Source organism: Mastomys coucha, unplaced genomic scaffold, assembly GCF_008632895.1.
Source record: "Mastomys coucha isolate ucsf_1 unplaced genomic scaffold, UCSF_Mcou_1 pScaffold20, whole genome shotgun sequence".
Classification (NCBI taxonomy): Eukaryota; Metazoa; Chordata; class Mammalia; order Rodentia; family Muridae; genus Mastomys; species Mastomys coucha.
In genome coordinates, this window is record NW_022196903.1 from 19,731,162 (window position 1) to 19,755,732 (window position 24,571).

At 40.0% G+C, this 24,571-nt stretch overlaps 1 protein-coding gene across 1 annotated transcript in view; it reads left to right on the plus strand.

Annotated features, from left to right (window-relative positions):
• Asb15 (ankyrin repeat and SOCS box containing 15) overlaps positions 1-23,288 on the plus strand; it is a 48,813-nt gene extending 25,525 nt beyond the window's left edge. The window contains exons 2-10 of the mRNA XM_031381298.1: positions 8,571-8,679; positions 10,717-10,769; positions 10,859-10,990; positions 11,359-11,517; positions 14,707-14,952; positions 16,530-16,701; positions 18,259-18,829; positions 19,614-19,767; positions 23,038-23,288. Of these exons, the coding sequence (XP_031237158.1) occupies positions 8,573-8,679; positions 10,717-10,769; positions 10,859-10,990; positions 11,359-11,517; positions 14,707-14,952; positions 16,530-16,701; positions 18,259-18,829; positions 19,614-19,767; positions 23,038-23,195 (1,752 nt within the window). The 5' untranslated portion in view covers positions 8,571-8,572 and the 3' untranslated portion in view covers positions 23,196-23,288. The remainder of the gene's footprint in view (positions 1-8,570; positions 8,680-10,716; positions 10,770-10,858; positions 10,991-11,358; positions 11,518-14,706; positions 14,953-16,529; positions 16,702-18,258; positions 18,830-19,613; positions 19,768-23,037) is intronic.
• The last annotated feature ends 1,283 nt before the right edge of the window (positions 23,289-24,571 follow it).

The window sequence follows — 24,571 nt, forward strand, 5'->3', positions numbered from 1 at the left end:
AGGCAGGCGGATTTCTGAGTCCAAGGCCAGCCTGGTCTACAGAGTGAGTTCCAGGGCTGCCAGGGTGACACAGAGAAACCCTGTCTCGAACCACCCCCCCCAAAAAATGATACCTGTGCTTGAATAAGACAGGTAACGGATTGATCTGTCAGATTGCTGTTGTTTTCCCCACTGGGCTTCACCTGTTTTTATGATATTCAAGCATTTCAAGTGTAGGATATTGTATGTTAGCTATAGAATCATTGCCATATGATAGGTCCTTGGATTTCTTTATTTTGCACAATGGAAACTTTATTCCTTTTTAGAGACATCTCCCTAATGCCCACCTCAAAGCCCTTGACTAGTCCCATCCAGTTCTGTTTCTGTGCATCAACATTCTTGGATTCCATGTTTTGAGACCTTGCGGGCGGTATCTTTTCTGGAGTTTTATTTGTTTTGTATCCTGTAATGCTCTACAGCTTCATCCTTCTTGTCACAAATGACTTCATTCCCTTCTTTTTATGACAGTATAACAATTCCACAGTAATATAGAGCACATTTTCTTCATACATTCACCTGTGTGTTTAAACTTAATTCTATCTTTGGTTATTGCAAATAATGCCACAGTGGGCATGAGAGTACAGACAGACCTCAGATGCTCCAGAAATTCCTAGAAATCATCATTTATCTCTATTTAAAAAAATGTTTTTTAAGGAATTCCCATACTTTTCTTCATATGGTTGCTCCAAAAATAAAACTATGTGCGCTGGCGTTTTTGAATTTGCTACACTGTGGTGAGTAAATCATATGAGTATTGAATTTTCAAGTTATGGATCCGTGGTGGTTTGTGTACCTGAGATGTTTCCCATATTCTTGAGCACTTGAATACTCAGTCCAGACTTTGTGGCACTGTTTGGGTAGGATTAGGAGGTGTGGCCTTGCTGGAGGAAGTGTGTCACTGGAGACTGGCTTTGACAACTTAAAAACCTAGATCCGCTTCAAGTTTGTTCCTAGTTCCTGCTTGTGGTTTGAGATGGGAACTCTCAGCTGTTCCTGCTGCCTCTCGTGCCTGCTGCCACACTTTGCTGCCACAGTGGTAATAGATTCTTATTCCTATGGAATCCTAAGCCCAAAATAAACCTCTCCTTTTATAAGGTACTGTGATGGTTTGTATATGCTTGGCCCAGGGAGTGCCGCGATTAGGAGGTGTGGTTTTGTTCAAGTGCCTTGTTGGAGTACGTGTGTCATTGTGGGAGTGGGCTTTAAGACCCTCGTCCTAAAAAAATTAATACAATAAAATAAATTTTAAAAAGACCCTCATCCTAGCTGTCTAGAAGGTAATCTTCTCCTAGCAGCCTATAGATGTAGAACTCTCAGCTTCTCCTGCACCATGCCTGCCTAGATGTTGCCATGCTCCCACCTTAATGATAATGGACTGAGCCTCTGATCCTGTATGGCAGCCCCAATTTAATGCTGTTATTATAAGAGCTGCCTTGGTCGTGGTGTCTATTCACAGCAGTAAAAACCTAACTAAGACAGTTATCTTGGTCATTGTTCTATCACAATAGAACACTAGAACACTATGTAATAGAATACTGAGGAAAAGTAATACTGAGTCCTAAAGATATGCGATTTTATATCTTATTTTTCTTTACCTTAATAAAACTGAGGGAATTAAACAAACAAACAAACAAAAAATCAGCTAAGCAGTGGTGGCACATGCCTTTAATCCCAGCACTTGGGAGGCAGAGGCAGGCAGATTTCTGAGTTCGAGGTCAGCCTGGTCTACAGAGTGAGTTCCAGGACAGCCTGAGCTATACAGAGAAACCCTGTCTTGAAAAAACAAACAAACAAAAAAACAACAGCAACAAAAACAAAAAAACCACCCCAGTCTCCTTTTCTTAAAAGCATCTGATTATATATGGTTAATTCATAACTATTGAGTATGATATATTAATTTTAATAACTTTATTATATTCTATTGATTGTGTGTGTGTGTCACTGTTTCCTTCTCATTCATTAACATTGGTCATTTGAGTTGTTTCTAAAGTTTTGGCTCTTTAAATTGATATAAACATTCCCACGTATATGTCTTTTCCTTCAACCCTGATCATTTTTGTAAGATAGATGTCTAGATGGAGAGTTATAAAGAAAAGATTTTTAACTGTGATCGCTTTCGAGGGTAAGGGAAGCTATTCCATCCATCAGTCATCCTTCATGCAGGGCTCTCCCCTTTCCTGTGAGCTTGCTTGCTTGCAAAGTCCACGTGCATAGGCTCGGAGAACTCCTTCCTCCACCCTGAGACGGAGAACTCCTTCCTCCACCCTGAGACGGAGAACTCCTTCCTACACTCTGAATCACTTCCGGGAACTAGCATGCTTCCTCCTACTTTTCTGTCACAAATGATTTCGACTTAGAAATTAACGGAGAGGAAAATAATCTCCTTCTGGTATGTGAAACTAGAGATGAACCAAACTGGTGGAGCAGGCCCTACCAATAGAGAATTTACACAGAAACCAAATATTAATCAGTGAAGTCCCCAAACTGAAAGTGACTTGGGCCCCAATCCCCAAAAAAGGTATGTATAATGCAAAAAAAAGACAAGATAAATCTACTTCCAGTCTTATCTTAAAGGTAGTTTGTCTATGTATATATTCTTTTAGCCATTTCTTACTAAATTCTCACTGTATATTAGCCATCACATGAGGATTTATTGTCTTATCTGCCTTTTTATTTCTTTTTCCAAAATATAAAGTTATATATCTTTGAGGCAACACGAAAATAATGTTTGTTTTCTGGACTAATGTCTGCATTTGTGTGTATGTGTGTGTTACATGTGCCAGAAGGACATCTTGTACCATTAAGAAATAAAGACACTATTTGGATCTATCTAGTTCTTCCCATCATCCATAGACTTTCTTTTATAGAAAAGGCAAATGCCATAAAGAAATGATGTTGGTTATACTGTGTTAATTGTAAACAAGGATCACATGTGACTGTGAAGAGAAGCCCAATTCTGATAGGTATTACTTTCTCTCTTACCTCTTCAGGACTAGTGAACTCCATTGCTCAAATCAGCAATTAAAAACCACGTATCTAGTTTGCTACTTAGTACTAAGGGACTCTGGGAAAACAACAGTGAATGACCACTAATAAGCATCAAAATCATAAAAATACATTATTTTGTTATGTTCTTAAAATTAAGAATACAAATTGCATAATGAAGATAAATAAAAATAAACAACATTTAAAATAATTATAATAATTAATTTTCTTAATAAAACCAAGAATTGGAAAATGTTCCAACTTAACCCTTGCCTTCCCTCTGGTAGAGTAACTGCCCATGATTGTCTCTGGGATGGCAAGAGACCAGCTCACCAATCGGGAAATCCCTCTGTTAACTAGGCTTAGCATTCCACACAACAGATACCTGTACTCCTTTGGAAATCCGGGGTCTGAGTATGGGCTACACTTGCATAAGAGAAAGAAGACATAATTTATTTTTTAGGGTTCTTTTTCACCTCCCTTGGTATGTCAGCCTATGACCATCTGCCATCTTTCCACACGTGCCCCTCCTGAAACTCCTTCTAGAAATCCTGGCTCTATAGTGGAGACCAACACGATGCCCCAGGCATTTTACTTCTGGTTTGTTCATCTGTTTCTTGGTTTTTGAAGTGATCTCTGCTATGTAGCTCAGGCTGACCTCAGAGATGGCTGCATCAGTCATCTAGATCCTACCTAGGAATAGAGGAGTGTGCCACAATGTCCACCTGCTACTGGCATCTTAAAAAGGATACTGGAAGAGGGGACAATGTTCCCTAAAGAACAGACTCTCCCACTAATGCCACAGGATGATATTGATTGACAGGTGCTGAGGGCAGTATGTTATTTATGGACAAAGCCTTTCCTTGCATAGTGGAAGCAACTGTCCACTCAGCTGCTTCTCGCCCCTCCCTTGTTATCGACTGATAGAACTTTTGTTTTGTTATGCCCAAGACAGAGTCTTGGCAGTTGTGCCAACAAATTTGGATGTAATCAGGAGTAAACCTATGAAAGAGTTCATGAAAAAGTTGGCTGTTTTTCATCCTTGTTTTTTGAAAAGCAAAAGCCATGACTTCACAACAGAGGAGTTAGCAAATTAGTTAGTTCAAGGAATGCTCTGAGGGGTATCACAAAACTACCAACGGCCTTGACAGTGAGGTGTCAGTGCAGATGGGAGGTGGTTTAGAAAATCTGATGCAAGGTGACACCCTGCCCTGGTACTCTCTCCTTCAGTGTGCCTTGCAACACCATCCCAACCTCCTGACCACTCCAGTCAGGCACCAACTGGCATCCTGATCCTATTTTTTAGACAGTGATGTTTTGACTCCAAAACAAAAAGTACGGAATGAAGACAAGCTTAGGAAACCTCAGACCACCCTACGCAACATAAAACCTCCCCATGCAGAGCCAAAGCAAATGATTTAGGTGACTTTAGAAGCTGGTGCTTATTTTTGGAAGTTATTGTCACTGAGAGCTGACTGTCAAGAACAGGATCAAAGTGTTTTATGTTCAAAGCAACAGAGTGAAGCTTCTGAAAGGCCTGGGAAGAGTGTATCCTCCTCCTTCTACTCAGGCTCTGCTGTCAGCTCTGAGAGTTTCAATGGATAAGGCTCAACTTCCGCTCATCTGCAGTGATCCATAATGCTTACAACATACAGTTAGAATAAGGATTTTAAAACAGGTGTGTGTGCAAAGTGCTTTGCAAGGTTACTGAGACAAAGCCAGCCCTCCATGATTCGTGGCTTATGGTACTCCCCCTATCCTATATCTTTGCAAACACTTTCTATAGTTTGCATAGTCTCCAGACTTCTTTTTCTCCACATCTAAACTTGGGATGCAACTCAGCCCATCTGTAAAACAAATTGATAACTGTTTAAGTCTTAACTAAACATTTGGGACTTAGCATTTAGAAATATGGAATTTAGCTAGTTTTTTTTTTTTTTTGGAAACAGTATCTAAAACATAAAAGAGCTTCAGCATGTTCATGAGTTAAATTTATATTCAAAGTTGGCAGATCCCTTCAGAGAAAGAATCCATAATTTGCCATTAACTGTGTTTCTACCCTTAGCAAGGTTAACAAGTATTGTAAATGAAATCAATTCACATAAAATTCTCTTGCCATTGAGACTGGGAAATTAATTAGTAGGCAGTAGGTGCCTGTAATGCAAATTCAGATCCCCAGCACCCATATAAAACACCAAGCATGTTGATGAACATCTGCAACCTCGATGCTGAAAAGAGACATCTGGATCCTGGGAGCTCAATAGCCAGCTAGTCTGTCAGAAACTGTGAGCTTTAGGTTCAGTAAGAGGGTCTCTCTCAAAAATAATGTGAGAACCACAGAGGAAGATAGCCAGCTTTGACTGCTGGCCGCTGGCCTACACACACATACAGAGAGAGAGAGAGAGAGAGAGAGAGAGAGAGAGAGAGAGAGAGAGAGAGAGAGAGAGAGAGAGAGAGAGAGAGAGAGAGAGAGAGAGAGAGAGAGAGAGAGAGAGAGGAGAGAGAGAGAGAGAGAGGAGAGAGAGAGAGAGAGAGGAGACAGAGACAGAGACAGAGACAGAGACAGAGAGAGGGGAGGGAGTGACTGTTTCCAGAACAATGGGAATGACCTTCTTAATAGAGGGCCAAGTCGTTTCTCTAGACTGAGAATTAAGATATTTGATGCCAAAATGCCATCATTTTCTTCATATCCTAGAGCAGCAATTTCTTTAATAATTTCCCATTGATCCATCAGCCTAGTCATTTCAAATTTTCAATACAGAACAGTCACTCTCTACCTGCCTTTCTCATCTTCCTCATTTGTCTTCATACCTTCAGGCCATTCCAATGACACCTCTTCATGTCTATTCTGACACCAGACTGTACTTACATTGAACTTCTAGTCATCTAAACTGTCAGTTCTTCTGGAGACAGCCTGTAAGGTGGGCTTGTTCTGTCATGGTTTCCCCATGATTTTACCAGGTTTTTTTTTATTATGGCTATAAAACAGCTAGGAATATTGATAACATTCCCTGTTTGTTTGTTTGTTTGTTTGTTTTTGAAACAGGGCTTCTCTGTGTAACAGCCCTGGCTGTCTTGGAACTCTCATAGACTACCTGCCTCTATCTCCCAAGTGTTGGGACTAAAGCAGTGGGCCACCATGCCCAGCTGGTCACATCCCTCTTGATGATGTTTAAAACACTATTGAAAATGTTAGGGACCTGTTTCACAGACCAACTCTAGCCTCTGAGGAGCAAGCAGTGTTTCAAGCACTGGTTGCCCACATTTCAATCAGGGTTAGATTTCAGCTGGGTATTTGAACAGGTTAGGGGCACTACATCACAGACTAATTCCATAACCCCGTGTCTGCAGTCACATCAGCAAGAAAAGCAGCAGGGCTTAAGGGTTAACGGTATTATGTAATTTTGTTGTCCGAAGAACTCAGTGCATACTCGTTTAAAAAAGAAAATGTGTCAGGAACTTTTCCTGTCTCCACAAAGAGAAGTCATTTGACACTTTGGTGAGCAGATAAATTAGGGGTGGGGAAATCAAAATGCTATAAAAGAAAAAGTGTGGCCAAGGGTGGGGTTTAGTGCTTGCCTTGCCTTGTCAAGCCCTGAGTCCCCAGCACTGAGAAAGAGAAAGTGGCTTGTTCCCTCTCAGGAAGGCAATAGCCCAGTGAGAACAAAACACAAGTATTTGAAGAATTTGCAAAGCAAATATGGAATGCATGCAAATTCAAATGGCAGGAAAATGTCGCATAAGAAGAGATATTTACAGAAAGAGGGTGAGAGAGGAAGCGGAGAATTCCAATAAGGACTGCTTTGGAGGAAGCCTCCTGGACCAGGCTTGCGGCAGTGGGGACCAGGGTGCAGAGCAGCCAAGACAGCCTTCTGAAGAAAGCAGCAGATGCAAAAAAAAACACAGAGCAGAGGAAAAATGAAGCCAGATCCAAAGTCAGCAGTTAATTTGTTCCATTGGAAGAAGAACTGCATTCCTGAGAGAAATGGTCAGTTGTAAGACCAAGGAAGAGCTAGATACTCCTCATGCATTTATTATCTCCTTCACTCACCATTCAAGGGCCATGTGGGGACCCCAGATCATTCAGACATTCATCTCCAGACACTGAAGTTCCACACTAGTTCTCTGATCTTGTGTACTTACAGTCGATGGTCAAGAGGCAATAGGCCAGTTTGTAATAGATAAATATGTACCATTTGAATCTATTTGGTGAAGAAGATTCCGGTATGCATACTGGCCTGCAAGGAGACAATTAGGTCAGCATTGGGGAGTATGATCAGTCGAGCGTGGGACCTTCTCAAATTCGTCTGCCCTCTTTGTCCTGTTCCAAAACAGTTGTAAGGCTGCTTATCCAGAACAGTATTTTTGTTGTTGTTGTTGTTGTTTTGTTTGTTTTGATGTTTTGAGACAAAGTCCCATCATTGCAGCTCAAGGTGGCCTGAAACTTGTGAACCTCCTATCTCAGCCTCCTGAGTTCTGGTACTACAAAAGGGTATATGACCAAACAAGGCTCATTACAGCAAAACGAACAAAATCCTCACAATGTTACAGGCTCGGTGCAGTCTGTCCTGAGATTGGAGACCTTGGCTATCCGCATATTTCGATCTGTCTTTTAAGGTTATCTGACCTTGAAAGCTGAGAACATGCACAGCCCAAGTCAACTGTGTCTGGAAATCGCTTGCAGACCTTGCTTCTGTCTCTCCCCTTAAAAAAGCTCAGTGCTGTGTCAAATGTCAGAAGGAATGCATTGGGCTTGGCAGAACTGCTAACTAATGATAATTTCATATTGCTTAGTCACCCCACTGTAGGACTATTTTCAGCTTTTATACTAAACTAAATTTCCTGCCTTTCACCAAAGGAGCTGACTTAACACTAAAGAGAGAGAGTTACTTTTCTAATAGATAACTTTTTTGTTTATTTGTTTTTTAGATATCTTTTTTAAAAGCACAGTGAGTACTTATTTTCATTTTGTATAGTATCCTCAGGGGAGACAGGCTGGTGAAAAGCAGTGGCTTGTGACAGGTGGACAGAAATGGTCAGAGGAATTAATGGGCATCTACAGAGGTGCTAGTCCCAAGTATAAGAGACATTAAGATGGTCCTCATCTCAAATGTGCCACTGATGTTCTGAGAGCAGCAGACATCCGATGGCTGTAGAAGAAAGGATCTGTGCTGACTGATCCCCTTTGCTCCAGTTGAGTTCTAAGGTTCTAAAGTGCTATGTAAAATAATGAGCCTGGGTTAGTATCCATTGGATTCTAGCATGATGAAAGACCGTGGGCCCTTCTAGAGACAGTACTGGAAAGTCAAAGTTAGAAAATGTAAACACTCAAGGGGCTGGTAATTAAAGTTTCAATGGAACCTCTAAAGTTAATACAATGGAGCTTATGTATACATGGATTAAGATCTTAGGTATTTGTGTGTATCTACCAAGAGAAGGTAAATACATTGTTTTTTTTTTCATTTTGCATTTGTTATGTTAATTGCACCTATTGCTCTGAATCCTTGTTGAGACTAAGAAATCAACTCTTTTAAAATTATTTGCAGATATGGATATTAATGATGATTCTAACGATGACCATCTTGCAAGTTATGACCTTCAGCTCTGTATTCAGGAATCCATTGAAGCAAGCCAGGCTGTATTCCATCCCAAAAGGTAGCATTCTAACCAACTACTCTAAACAAATTTCTTTATGGCAGTCATTTGCTGTGAGAATCAGTCCTCCTCTATAGAAATGTTTATTCCCCCCACAACACACATACTCTTTTTATGATGTGATGCCTAACAACTTAAAAATGTCAACTTTGCAGATATTTTAATAATTTGTTCTACAAATATGCATCTCATGTAGAAAATGGAAATTTCCTAAGTGGGAAATCCATAGCTGAATTTGTTTGGAGATTGCCTATAATCTAAATTCATGTGAACTTAAGAGGGACAATGAGCAGAGTTTGAACACATTTGTGATAACAGTGTAAAAATAGACAGAGGTCTGTATGTATGCTAGCTGCCACCCTGTCAGCTAACTCTTGTGAGTAGACACATTAAAACATACATAAGCCAGGCAATGGTGGCGCACGCTTTAATCCCAGCACTTGGGAGGCAGAGGCAGGCGGATTTTTGAGTTCGAGCCAGCTTGTTCTATAGAGTAAGTTCCAGGACAGCCAGGGCTACACAGAGAAACCCTGTATCGAAAAACAAAAACAAAAACAAAAACAAAAAAACAAAAAAACCCAAACAAACAAACAAAAAACCAAACATACATAAAATTGATGTTGCAAGCATAGTAACAATAGAATCTAAAACTGCAAAAATAAGTACTTGTTATACATGACACATAATGAAAAATTAGGCCTTTGTTAACCTTTACATTCTATTATCGTGTTTAGAATTTTCTGGTCTGGAACTTACTAGTATGTATGAGTATTCTCATTGCTATAAAATTATTGCTTTTGAGCTGTATGAAGTGCACGTGTGTGTGTGTGTGCAGTGTGTATGTGCAGTGTGTGTGTGCAGTGTGTATGTGCAGTGTGTGTGTGCAGTGTGTATGTGCAGTGTGTGTGTGCAGTGTGTGTGTGCAGTGCATGTGTGCAGTGTGTGTGTGTGTGTGTGTGTGTGTGTGCGTGCACTCATGAGCACCATTGCACACACCTCTGGCAAGGTCAGAGGTCAATATTGAGTCTCTTCTTCTTACCTTTCTGTTTAAATGGGACCTCTCACTGTATCTGGCATTTAGCTAGACTGCCTAGCTGAGCAAGCCCCAGGCATCCTCTTGTCTCCCCCTAGGATTACAGGAATGGGCTGGGGATTTGAATTCAGGTCCTTATGCCTATGCAGCAAGCGCTTTACCAGCTATCTCTCCAACTCTTCTATTTCAAACTTTTGAAAATGAACATGAAACTAGGTCAATATAAATCTTTTAACTTTTAAAAGGGTACATGTTATATAAAACATATGGTCTTTAAACTTTTTCATAGTGTTGAAACCTCAGACCGATTTTTGACTCTGAGAGCCCGGCACATGACCTTCAGAAATCTGTCATGTTAGCAGATGCTTCTGCTTAGTAGAGCTAATACCTTTGTTATGAAGTTCCTGTTTCCATTTAAGAAGCAATGTACCACACAATTGCCCTATGAGCTTAACTCCTGACTGCTGGGCCACTGAACGGGAGTATATTCAGTAAATGCTCTGCCTGTTGATCAATTGGTTAAATACTTCTAACATGCACGTGGGCCATAAACTCCCCAGTACGTCTCAGCAATTACTAAGAGCCAGGTAACATTTATTAAACACAAAGTTTTGAAAGTAGGAGGAGTCTTCTGATCTAACCCCAGCCAGATGAAGAAAACAACACACAGAAAGGCTAGCACACTTTCCCAGAGTCATGAAGTCGGGCTATAAGTTGCACCCAACCCCTTGATTCCGACTCCAGTCATTTATCCTACTTCTATTACTTGGAGAGACCCCCCCCCCAAAAAAAACCCTCTTAATCCTGTACTTTGCTCTTTTTGCTAGTGTACTCTGTGTCTCGCTTCGGAGAAATTTTCAAGTGGAGAAAATCAGCTAGATGATTTTCTTGAAAATTGATATTATTACATACATGTTTATAAGAACTAAAGTTTATTGTTTAGATCCTCAAAAATGCATCACCAGGACAAAGGAGGCTTGATTGCTTTTCTTATTCTCTGCTAGATTGGTACAGCTAAGTGATCAAAACAGAAAGCTTGTGGAGGCCATAAGGCAAGGTGAGTGGGCATGCATGCTACAAGGGGGTAGAAGTGAGCGTTCCCACCTTGCCAGGGCCAGTGTGTAATGCGTCCCTCATTTTGTGTAGGTCGCATTTTTGAGCTCCAGGAGTATGTGCAACGTAAGTATGCACTGGAAGAAGCAGATGAGAAAGGATGGTTCCCACTGCATGAAGCTGTAGTCCAACCCATTCCACAGATACTGGAGACTGTGCTGGATGGTAAGAAAACACTCAAAAACTAGAGCAGAAGTGGAGACATTATTGCCGTACCAACTGAACATAACAAGCAAAAATAAAAGGCAGAATGAAAGTCTAGCACAAGCTGTGGCCCCTGCAATTGCACTTTTGCTTCTGGTCACCTGAGAATGCTGTCCAGGCTGGTAGGAAGTTACTGTCACCACATGGGATTGACAAAAGTGTGTCCTAGGTCACAAGTCAGCTTATTGTGCCTTCTCTTATCATTTCATTTATCATTAACTATTTGAATCGATATTATGTGTATACTATTAGGTGATTCTGATTTACATAAAAATCACAAAAGCAGATGTGGTTTTTTAACTTCTCAACAAAATGCTTTCATGTCTCAGCATCCTATAAGACACTCTGGGAATTCAAGACCTGTGGTGGAGAAACACCCTTGACTCTGGCAGTCAAAGCTGGTCTGGTGGAAAATGTCAAGACGTTGCTAGAGAAAGGGGTCTGGCCCAACACCAAAAATGACAAAGGAGAGACGCCTCTTCTGATTGGTAAATGATTTTTTTTCTGGAATTTTGAAACAAATATAAATATTTCATAAGTGTTTTTTAGAAACCACTGAGCACTGGCTAAAATCTGGCCTGAATGCCTACCCTTCCTCAACCTTTCTATGCTCCCAGCTATAGTTCCCCTGCCCATGAATTTCATTATTTTGTCCCAGGAAAAGCATCATGAAAATTGGCCACGTAGTTTAATTCTTAATGTACAGAAAACCAGGAGGGTCCTAAATTAGTTCAGTGACACCATAGGTGTCAAATCTAAAGGAATACCCTCCAGATGGGGTCAAGCTGAAAGGGAGAGCTGTGTGTGCAAGATGCTGCCAGAGAACATGCTAGAGAGAGGATGACAGAAAGAGGAACACTAGTTCTCCATCAGAACAGTCAAAGGAGACTGACGAGAAGAGGAGACGCTGTGGGCAATACTGAGGTCGGCCCCTATTAAGAGCTTACAGTGCAGAGAGGGCGGCGATTGAAACTTGCTGTGCATCAGCTTCTCAATCTTCATCCCCTACTAATGTTTAATAAGAATCTGATGACTGGCCAGGCGGTGGTGGTCCATGTCCTTTAATCCCAGCACTAGGGATGCAGGGGCAGGTGGACCTCTGAGTCTGAGGCCAGGCTGGTCTCCAGAACAGGAAAGCAGGACAGCCCAGAGAAACCCTGTCCTGAAAAACAAAACAAAACAACCCAAACAAATAAACAATACCAACAAATGGGATCTGATGACTGAAGAAGAAAGAGGTAAGATTGACTGGGTATGCCCCAAGATAACGTTGGCTTTTCTGAGGGACATGTGGATGGAGTGAGAATTTGGGGTTTGGTACTTGAGATCTGCGGACTTATATCTTGGCTGCGAAGCTGTGTTAGGGGGCTTTACATCCTCACACGTGATAGTTCCCCAAGAAAAGAGAAGTCATATTAAACTGGATGCCTTGCTGGGAATTCCAGATTTAAAGACATTGATTACTCTTTTGCTTAAAACTTGTTGAAGAGCTAGATACACGTAAGTGGAAAATTAATGTAAATGCTACAAAGAAAGCACATACTGCAAGTAAATTAAGGGAATTTTTAATAAGTCATTACATCTGCAAAAACTCAGGACCTTCATTGCCTGAACTGTCCTGAGAAATATAGAGACAGCATCAATAGGAGTTTTATAAGAAAATGGATCTTCCATGTGAGTTTATCAATTTTGCTCTTGGACTACTTTTAAATTTGCTGCTCATGGATCATTAACACACAAAGGAGAGATAAGAGGGGGAATGGTCCTTTCTCTATGTAATTCCATTTTAATGTCTTTCTGGACTTAATCCTTCATCTTTGTGTCTATTCATGAAGGATGTTCAGATGACAAAAATAAAATAACCTTAAATCCACCCAGGACCCTTCCTCTCGCTCAGCCAGCTGGCTCTGACCTGTAGTGCTCGATCGAATACAGTCGTGTTAGCGCTCCTTGATGAGTTACCACTCATCAAGTATGTGATACCACAAGTATCAGATTTGTGGCGATCTGACACTTACTATGGTTTTTGCCCTTGGAAGGACTCTGTGTTCACCCAGGGGATGTGGTGTCACCTTTCCTCTGCTGGATCGCCATGCTTACCCTAGCCAACCCAGCTGGTTATGGAAGAAGCAAGGAGAACTGCTTGTTCTGGGGTCGCAGATCCACTGGTCTCTGTTCTCCATGACTCTCCACCTTCACATGTCAGTTCATGCTGCTTCTGACAGTTTACCTCACAGATCAAAGTGCACCCTCCTCCACTCATTCTTCTCTCACTTTTTCAGTCCTTACCCAGAAATCTTAGCGCTCCCTTCCCTGTGCATTTTCTGAGTCAGAAAATCACTTGGAGAGCCTATGTACACTACTAATGAAACTCATGTATTAAGAAAAAGAGAGAAAATGACAAAGTAGAAATAAAAAGAGGAAGCCAGCAAGCCACAGATTTCCAAGGATATCTTAAATAATACTAATTCTAATTAAATACAATTCTAATTAAAATCTGAATATGTAAACCATATAACTTCTAATAAAGCAATTGAAATCTGATTTTCATATACAATAGAATTTGTATATAGATACCCACAGATAAAAGAGTATGCATAAAACTATACATAAGCCCATATTTTATTATCAGCTACATTAGACTAATAATGTGCCTTACGGGTTTAATTATTTCAGTTGGTTATTAGTTTAGACAGTCTTTACAGGTTATCTGTAAAGGATGAATCGCCACTTTTGTAATTATTATTTCTATAGAAAATACATTCTTCCAAAGTATTAAAGAGGAAGTGAAAATATAAATTTTAAGAAATTACTTTTATTGAAGATCCCCTGCATACACTGTTTTTCTTTTTTCATGGGGAAAGGTTAATCATGATAATAGAATCTCCCAGAGTGAAGCAGAAAGGTGGCACCTTAAAGGGAAGAGACTCTTTATCATGAGGTTTTTTTTCCCCCTAAAATTTAAAAATCTGAAACAATAGCAATAAGATAAACTCAAGCCCACCCCTCCTGGCAGTAACAGCAGTTAGGATGAGGTCAGTACCTCAGAAGCACAGTGGAAGGCAGAAGCGCAGGAAGAGGCAAGTTATCAGCAGGTAGTGTAAGAGGAAGAAGTGCACTTCACACCCCTCTCCTGCAGAAGGGTCCGGCTCTTCACCCATTCCTTGTCTGAAGTACAATTTGCTGATGAATACTATCTTTGGTAGGGAAAAATATTTGTTTCAATGGGGAAGAAACCTGATAAATATTTATTTATGGAGGACCAGCATCCTAGAAATAATAGCAACCAATACTAAGAATAATTTATCATGCTAATATTTTATACTGAGGTACTATACAAAATTGTTAACATACATTATTTAATTTGTACACCGTACCTAGCATGTTCTCATTTTGAGGGGGGTGGAAGAGACTGAAGTTTGGAATGGGTACATACAAAATTCTATCTTGGTGATGAACATTTTTCGTGAAATTCTTACCCACTCTGACTCCTGAAGACTCAGACTGCACAAATAGAAATTTGAGCATGAGAAAGCAAAAGCTCATGAGAAATACAATATCCTTTTATAGAAGAAACGGAATGGTTTCTACCTATTTTGATGTTAGCTTAAATAAATTAGTTCCATATAAAGTCCTCATGTTGATAAGGCAACTTCATATTAATGTTCCTGTTCAAGCTATAAAGAGGGGCTCCTATGACATGGTCTCTGCACTGATTAAATACAATACCAGCCTTGACCAGCCCTGTGTCAAACGATGGTCAGCTATGCATGAAGCAGCTAAGCAAGGCCGCAAAGATATTATCACTCTGCTACTGAATCACAGAGGCAATGTCCACCTGCAAGATGGATTCGGAGTGACACCCTTAGGAGTTGCTGCTGAGTATGGCCACTGCGATGTGTTAGAACACCTTATTCACAAAGGTATGTGAAGTCAGTTACTCTGTCCCGCTCTCAGAAAGACTCTCTTCATTTCACGTGGGCTCCTCCTTCTCTTCTGAGTATAAATGGGTGGGGCTTTATCCTAGCCCTTCATTAAACCCCTATTTCACCACATAAGCTCTATTCAGTATGACCACCAGAGATCTGCAAGACCAGCCCCCATTGCTTTCTCTAGAGGCAGCCTAGTTTTCACATAGATTTGGGAAGGCCTTTACTGTCATCTGTGCTGAATTTCTCCTCTCTCTTCCACTTGCTGCTGTCACCATCCCTCTTAACTGGGATGGATTATTTATAAATAATAATAATATGGGTTGGATTTATTTATAAATCTTCTATCACTTTCTTTCCCAAACCCAACTGTTTGCAAACTTCCGAAGTCTGTCTTATCTTCATGCTGCTATCTGTCTGCCTTTCTCAGTCAGGTCCTTCCCATCTTCCCTGGACCAATGTGATCATTTGCCAACTACTCTCCAGATCTGTCATAGAATCCATACTATACTACAACTCAGTGCCTCTTGCTCAAGGGCAGCATCAGTAATCTATTCTATTCAAATCACCACTGCAATGGCTTTTGATAATCAGAATTGTTTTTCCAGGTTTATGCTTCACTACTCCAACCCTGCATATTGCACTCCAGGCAAAATAAAATATGGGTGTTCTCTCTGCATCAATTTAGGTCAGATCCTGGTTCTCCTTTAGGATAATATTCAGAAAAGTTCAACGTGAGTCTCTCGAGACATTCTCGTAAATCCTTTTCCAATCTCTCCAAAAGACGGTGTCATTCCCTACCTCTCAGACCTCAAATCCTTCAACTCTACAGCCAGGAAGAAAGAAACTCAATTCCTAACTGCCACATCCTTGCTCCACCTACTACCTATGAAACCCTTGTCTACTTACATGCCCAATCCCCAGACTCCTCATTCATAAGTAAATCGTGAGATCCCCAAAGGATCTTGTACGAGTGAAAATTAGCATTTTTGTGTTTCCCAATGGAATTTCATTGAATCACCACATAGTTCCCAGGGAACAAGCTACATTAGTTAACAGAGGAAGAAACAGAGATACATAAAAACCCTATCCCAATTCATGAAGTAAGCAGTAGGTCTATTATCAAAGATGGTTCTCTTCTCTTTATGGTATGTATCTTACTAAAGCTGTCACTGCAGCCAGCAATACTGCATGTTTTCTAGTTACCCTTCATTTGCTCTTTAAGCTCCTTTGCTCAGGCTTATTCAGCTTAGGGCCACACACACTCACACTATCTGCACCCTGTAGGTATCCATAAATACTTTTGAATTGAAAGAATGCTACCTGTTTTCATCAAATTGAGAAGTCTCATGATCATATTGCTTAAAGCACGTGTCCATTGTGGTTACTGATTTGTTTTGACTCATGTCTTTGTGACTCCCTCTCCTTGAAATTTTCATGAAACGAAACATGTTGCTTAGCTGTTATTGAACAGGTAAGCTTTTATCAGATAGAAAAAAACCCGACAGACTACTCTAACAGACTATCTTAACACTGTTCAGCCGTCTAAGCCACGTGCTTTACACCGCCAGGTGGTGATGTGTTTGCTTTGGCGGATGATGGGGCATCTGTGCTATTCGAGGCAGCAGGAGGAGGAAACCCTGACTGCATCTCCCTCCTGCTGAAGTACGGAGGAAGCGGCAATGTGCCCAACAGAGCAGGGCACCTTCCCATACACAGAGCTGCCTACGAGGGACATTATCTGTAAGTAACATATTGAGGCGATCACTTTAAGTTATAAAAACACGAAGGCATGTGTACAGTACAATCTCTTGTTATATGATACTCCCCAAATTTCAAAGGGAAATTTCCACACATTTTTTTATTTCAATGCCTGTAAATGATTTCATAGCTTTTCCTCTTTCATTCTATACTCTTGACCTTCACATAATGCATTTATAATATTAAATAAAAAGTATTCCTTGTAGAGGAATAAAGTTGTAACTGAGAAATCTTTACCAACTGGCATTTCTATATTTAAAAAAAAAAAAAAGAAGTGTTCAACAAATGACTACAAAGTCTCTGAACATTTTGCCCTTGACTGAGGGTTAGAATTTGTTACGATACCCTGTAGTAATTCAGCCATTTCCTAGCTTTGCAGGATGTACATGATACTATAATGGTGAATATATTGCTAAATAGAAAAGAATCATTGTAACTTATATTGAGTGGAATTTTCAACCACAGCATGTTATAAGCAACACAGTAATTGAAACCTTGAATCACAACATGAAACTATCCACTAAGAGAAGATGATTTTAAGAAATTAAAAATATGTTACAAGTTCAAAAACGATGAGACAGCTTGGCTTCATTATTTCTGGTAGCCACACTGGCAAAGTTAAGGGATCAGTGACGCATAATTGATGTGAAGTGACATGTTGTTAAAGTTTACCTGGATTTACTCCCAGTGTTCATAAATTCACACATGAGAGCTCTGAATTAGGCACAGGAGATCAAGTTATCCTTGGTTGTGGCTCTCCTGAGTGTCTACATGGTTAGTGAAGTGTGAAATTCACAAGCATTCATCACATGTATTTAGAAAGATGAGCTAGGAACAGTTATTTCATCTGGAGGGATACAAGTATGAGGGAATACTGAAGATTCTGCTTTTCACTAAGAATTCATTGTGAGCTATATAGGAGACAGAAGGTGCATGGGTAATACTAGTAGATGGCTTAAGAATCAATAAAATAGAAAGAATTAATAAGAATCAAAAGATTAAAGCTCCATCCCTTCCTTTCACATGGAACGTAGGACCTTGGACAAGTCCTGCTCCTCCTTAAACCTTTATGTTGTTCATTTTTAAAGCAAAGTGTTATGCTTATGCTGTGCAAGTCATTTGCCAAGACTGCATGGCTTTTAGTCAGGATTATTCAGTGTGCTTCTACGCCATCACAAGCCGATGACTCTCTTGGACAATTTTTGCAATCACATCTATTGATTTACAAGCTTTACTGTCAAGAACTCAGAACTGTGGGAGAACCCTGAGGACTCAAACCTAGAACCAAACATGGAAGATCTGGGATGTTCCTTGAGAAGTTTTAGCATGGGAAACTAAATCAGCACTCAACTAAATCACAGTAAATTAAACAGGAGTCTCTGGGCTCCCATAGGTTAAGCAAGTCTCACAAAGTTATGTGGAGGAAATATAGAAAACTAAACAAAAGTGGACTCACTTGTCCAATGAGGATGTTTTATTTAATTATTTGATTTTCTTTATGCAATGGGGTACTTAAGGAGGTTTTTTTTCCCCCTCTAGTGCTCTGAAATTACTTATCCCAGTAACATCCAAACACGCAATTCAGAAAAGCGGCCTAACTCCAATTCATTCAGCAGCAGACGGACAAAACGCCCAGTGCCTCGAACTGCTCATCGATAAAGGTTTTGATGTCAACGCCCTGCTTGCCGACCACATTTCCCAGAGCTACGATGATGAGAGAAAGACTGCACTCTATTTTGCTGTCTCTAATAATGATGTGCACTGCACAGAAGTCCTTCTGGCGGCAGGTGCAGACCCCAACTTAGATCCCCTCAACTGTCTCCTTGTGGCAGTGAGGGCCAATAGACATGAAATCGTACGGCTGCTTCTCTCCTATGGGGCTGACGTCAATTGTTATTTTATGCATGTGAATGACACTCGCTTCCCCAGCGCCATTCAGTATGCCCTAAATGACGAGCTTATGCTGAGGCTCCTGCTGAATAATGGCTACCAAGTGGAGCTATGTTTTGACTGCATGCATGGAGACATCTTTGGAAATTCATTTGTGTGGTCAGAGATAGAGGAGGAGGGACTGCCAGGATGGACGTCTTGCATAATAAAAGACAATCCGGTGAGTTCCTTTTCCTCTTCTTTTGGATCAGTACCTCAACTCATTTTTCTCAGGAATCGTTAAGTTTTGATTTTTTTTTTTTTAAATCCTTTTGATTTATTCATCGACTGCCAAAGTTGATCAAGAGTATGTTGTTTAACTTTTAGTTATTTATAAAATATCCAAATTTCTTCCTGTTTCTGATTCCTAGATATATACCGTTGTGGTCCTAAAATGTAATTGAAATGGCTTTGGTATTAATAATAGTAAGTCTTGTTTTATAGCCGAATGTATAATCTATTCTGGAGGATATTTTAAGTTCTGAGTAAAATACACAATCTCCCAGGTTAACCTATAAAATGTCACTGATTTGAGGACGGTTAGAGCAAAGAAAATAAATTTTAACTTATACGCTTCTCAGTTTTTACTTCTTATTGCTGTAGAAAGATAAGCATAAAGAGGGCCAGGAAACAAGGTTATTTCTTTTCTTGGGTTGGAAAGAAACACGGTGTCAAAGAATTTTAAAATGCAATTATTTACCTGTGCCCACTTGGTGGAATATTAGGACTAGAGAAAAAACATCTTCTATGTCATGTTCACTGTGATCCCAACAGAGCATGAAATTGCATTTAGTACTATTAGTTCAAAGTAATAATAGTTCAAATAGCATTTCTTTTTCATTTTTCATCATAATCATGAATATTTTCTTTCTTGTAAAAAGACAAAGAGTAACTTTCCAGATAATACTGATCATGCACATAATATATTAAAATACCACTAAGTTAACTGTTATCATTTTTCTCAGTTCTGTGAGTTTATTACAGTTCCATGGATGAAGCACCTGGTGGGCGGCATTGTCCGCATACTGATAGATTACATGGATTATGTCCCTCTGTGTGCGAAATTGAAGTCTGTGCTAGAAGTACAGAGAGAATGGCCAGAAATACGCCAAATAATCGGTAAAAACAAATATTTCCTTTACTTTAAATTTTATTTGCTTATTGTATGCTTATGTGTTGTTGTTGTTGTTGTTGTTGTTGTGAATGTGATTATGAGTGTGTTTTTCTGTCCTCAGAGAAGCTTATAATTAGTAATGGCTATACTAGTTCTGAGCATCGTTCTCACACAGAATTTGGTGTGGAAATGCCAATTCCTACAAAAAGAAGTAAGAAATGATGGTTCCAGGTCTGAGGAAGGAAATCTGTAAGAATGACCCTGGAGCATCTGCTCATATCAGGCATCCAAGAATCTCAGTGGCTATCAGAACTGGGTCAGGAGAGTCCAAGAGCCATCCTAGAGAGACCCTCAGTGGCCAAACGGGACCATTCAAGTTTCAAAAACACAGCGGTTTCAACAAGTAACATTAACATGTCCAAAATGTCTGAATACACGGTACCTTAAAACCTGATTATTCCAGAGGGGTTATAGAAAAATCAACTTGCCTTGAAATTTGTTAAAAACACATAAGCCGTTTTTCCTGCCTTGTCTATATGAAACGTGTCACAAGTAACCAAAAATAGATGAGCAAAATAAATAAATAAATAAATAAATAAATAAATAAATAAATCTCTTCATGAAGTGTCTCAAATAATGAAGGAAAATTTATATAACTATCATTTTATACCCTGAATAAACAAATGAGTGTGTTTGTTATACCTTGGCTATTGTAGTATCATATTGTGGAGGTCCCAGAGAAGAGAAAATCATTTGCCAAAGAGATCAGACATACGTAGGCTCACCCTCTGGATTCAGTTACTAGCTTTCAAAAATTAGAGGAGACAATGAGACAGGGAGCTACACCATGGCTACACGTACCAACCACAGGAAAACATAGAAAATTTGGTTCCTTTAATGATTGAGTGATATGATAAGAAACGGAATAGAGAAAGAACTTAAAGATCATTAAGATATTCAAATAATATTATGTAAAATTGTAACTCTCCAGCCAAAGGAAAGCCCCAGACAAATGACATCTGATGTTGACCACTAACCTATATAGGCACACACTCATTCACTTAACTGCCACTCTCAAGTGGCACACACACAAGCTTAACAAAAGGAAACATTAGGGGCTATCCACTTCAATGAGAAAAGTGATCACGTTTTTTTATAAATTTTAAATTAATGTTCTTTTACTACTAAAACAAAGGCTTAAGCCTGTAATCCCCACATTTGGAGGCCAAGACAGGAAGGCCACATTTTTTTGTCTGTCCTATAATTAGTGTAGGGACAGATCACTTAAATGATGAGACTTCAAAAGGGGTAATTGCTGTACAAGTGAGAACCGTGGTGGTTTCTGGGAGAAGGAGGAATGAAGGTTGGAAGGCTGTGCCACCATCTTCTGTGGCTGGCGGTGTTCTATTTTATAACCTATGAGGTAGGCAAAGTTGGTCATCTACTTGATACTTCCAATGATGAAACTATGTGTGTATGTAGTTAGTCCCATGTTTTAAAATTTCAGAAGGCTTAAATAGTTTGTCTATTTCAAAATGAGAAGACCACTAACATACAAATAAATTAAGTTCCCAAAGTTTTGGGCATAACCCCAAAGCCAGGGGTTGAGCCTTGTGCGTCTTATTTGATAACAGTGGCTTTTTCTGCAGCAATCGCAGTTATCTCTATCCTAAGGAACACAGGTTTTTCTAGAATTAATGATCTAGGTGTACCATTGTAAATGAATTTCTAGTTGTTATGGATTTAGAAAGATACTCCCGGTAAGAGTGAAGGTAGGTGCTTTTCTGTGAGTTCAATGGTTTGTTTCTGCAGCAGCTTGTCAGCTGGCTGCTGTGAGCCTGATAAGCCACTGGATGTCAGGTTCCTCCAGCTCTAGGTAAGGTGGTCTGTTTGTTAAGGCACAAAATAAAATTGCAATCTTATAGAATGTGGGAAGGTACCTATTTTAATCATAATCGTTTTGCCTCACGTTTGTAGAAAATGGCCTAATTTATTTTTGAGATGGAGTTTTGCTCTGCAGCCCAGTCTAGTCTGAAACTCCATCTGTATCCCAGACTGACCTCCAACCTGTGACCTTCCTGCCTTGCCCTCCAAATGCTGGGATTCTAGGTACATGCCTCCAAACCTAACTTTGTTTTAATATTAAAATAATGTAGTTTGAAATTTTATAATCAGATATAACAAAACGTGGTCACTTTCATCATTAAAGTGAATAGTCCCTAAGGTTTCTTTTTGTTGTATTTGTGTTTGTATGCATACGAGTGTAGCAGTTCAAGTAAATGTGTATGTACATGTGTAGGTCAGAAGTAAACATCAGATATCATTCCTTGGGGGTAGAGGGGTGGTTCTGATTAGATAGACTGAGCTTCCAGTATCTACCTGTTTCTGCCTCCCTAATAAACTGAATTCTTGGACAGCAAACATACTAGCTACTGAGCTGTCCACCTCTCCCAACATTTATTGAATGTTACAGCCCAACGTATCAAGGGTTTTTCTAGCAGTTTCTATGGACTATTTAGCCTTCAGACACTCCTATGAAGTAGGTACTATTGTTACCCATCTTACATAAACGAGAATACTAATTATAGGGGTTAATCCACTGGGCAAGGTCATACAAAGTAACATAGACAGGGTGTTAATCCCAGCTGACGGAGTCCAGAGCCAGTGTTTACTTGTGGACTTGTTCTATGCTGCTCCTTCATGGGTTCTGTTTGTTGGCATAAAACATCAGTGTTATACTCCTAATAAAGAGTAAGAAGTTGAAAAATATATTTACATAGCACCAGATGTGTGAATGTTAGTATCTAGTGCGTGGCAGACACTGGAAACAGGCCTCAGATTGAGTAGTGGATGATTTATGAAATTGTCTGGTGGTGTTTTACTGATAGTTATTCATCAGAAAAACTAGTAGAAAAGAGAGGAAATAAAGAAATATGTCCATATAATATTTAGTTCTAAAGTAAAATAAAGGAGAAATGTGGGACGATTTGCTACTTAACATCCAATCCATTTGTTTATTTAACAAACTGGACACCCATCGGGAGCCAGACTTGCTCCTGGCACAGATGCAGACGGGATTCCTGTCCTGGCGGAGCTCAGATCATGAGGCAAGGGCTAGAGGACTTAACTGAAATGTGAATTGAGGTCAGCATCATCAGCTGCTAAAGTGCATATTTTCAGAAATACACTGCGTGCTACTCTGAGACAGGCTGTTATCTAACATGGGAAGCCAATAAAACGTTGACCCTTTCTGCTTGTTTCCCCATTTATTTTAGAGAATCCTTGCTCCTTAAAGCATCTGTGCCGATTAAAGATTCGCAGACTTATGGGACTCCAGCGACTCTGCCAGCCAGCCTCCGTGGAGAAGCTCCCTCTGCCCGCGGCAATGCGAAGATACTTATTATTTAAAGAATATGATCTCTATGGACAGTAGCTAAAGTTGATATAACTTCAAAATTATATTTTAAAATGTGATTCTTAAAGTATGTTTTTAAAAAATGTGATTCTCCTAGAGAAGTCACTGGAATCATTTTGTATTCTTAAGTGTATTTAACACCACAGAGTTTTGTAGCTGTGTCATGTCCCTATGGGAAGAACATGGACACTCTTAAAGACCTTTTAGGTTTCTAAGATAAGTAATATGCTGTATTCAAATTTCTATTGATTGTCTTCAGTTGTTATGAGTCTTCAAATTCTCCCTATCAACTGAATATCAATGATTGAAAGTCTAGGCTTAAAAGGTAAATAACCAATTTCTCACACACACCCCGAACACGCATGGACGCCAGCTGCTGCCCTGCCTATTATTAGAACCACTGCTCTAGAAGAGCTCACTTGTGCACACAGAGCAGATTCACCCTGTAAGCCAGCCTCTCCTGAGCTCCCTGGCTCAGTCCCTAACAACTTCCTTGCCGCTAAATTCTATAAACAGCTTTCACTCCCCTTCCTGTTGATTCTCGGGGCATCTAACTCCATTTCCTGTTAGTCCTTGGGTTTTACCAGACTGATATCAAGCTCTTTTCCCTCTCAGTCCTCCCCAAGCTCTCTGCCTCTGTTTCTCTATGCTGCTCCTCTTCCTGCACACCTCTTGAGACAGGTCCTCTGTCCTTTTCTGATATTCGCTGTGTTCTCTAGGAAATTCCACTCACTAACCGTGGTTTTAATCAGTTTGCTGGGAACCATAATGTTTACAGCTGAAGTTCAACCTTTTGTCTCTTATGCTTTAGATCCGTTCGACATTGACCTAATAGACCTCTGAACACAAAGATATCTGTAGTTCAATGCGTCCTCAAATCCTTCCTTCACAAAACACTTGTCTCTTTTTTACATTCTGCAGTTCAATATTAGCACAGTCAATTCTGTTTCCAAATGAAAAAGACTTGGCATCAGTCTCACACATCCCCCACCCCATTTTCTAACCCAACATGCCAACTCATCAAATGCCACTGGGTTTCTCTCTTTAAATCCACCGTTTCCTGCTCGGTCCCACAAATTCCACTATACATCTGACTGTATTCTTCCTCTTACTGAGACAATACATTGCTGCTTCTCCGGCTTGCTCCCCTGGCCTTTCTTTTCCGCTATCCTCTACAGAGCCCACACACAGCATTTCAGAATGAACTTTTAGAGACTTTAATATAGCTCATTCCATTGCTGAAAATAACTTCCTATTATTTGGGGATAAAAATTTCAAGTTCTCGCATGACCTCCAAGCTTTAACTACCCGTGTCCTCTGGAGCCTATCCGCATAGCCCTAGCCCCTTTTAGTCACATCATTGTTACACATCTTCTACAGCAATTCCCAGGCTT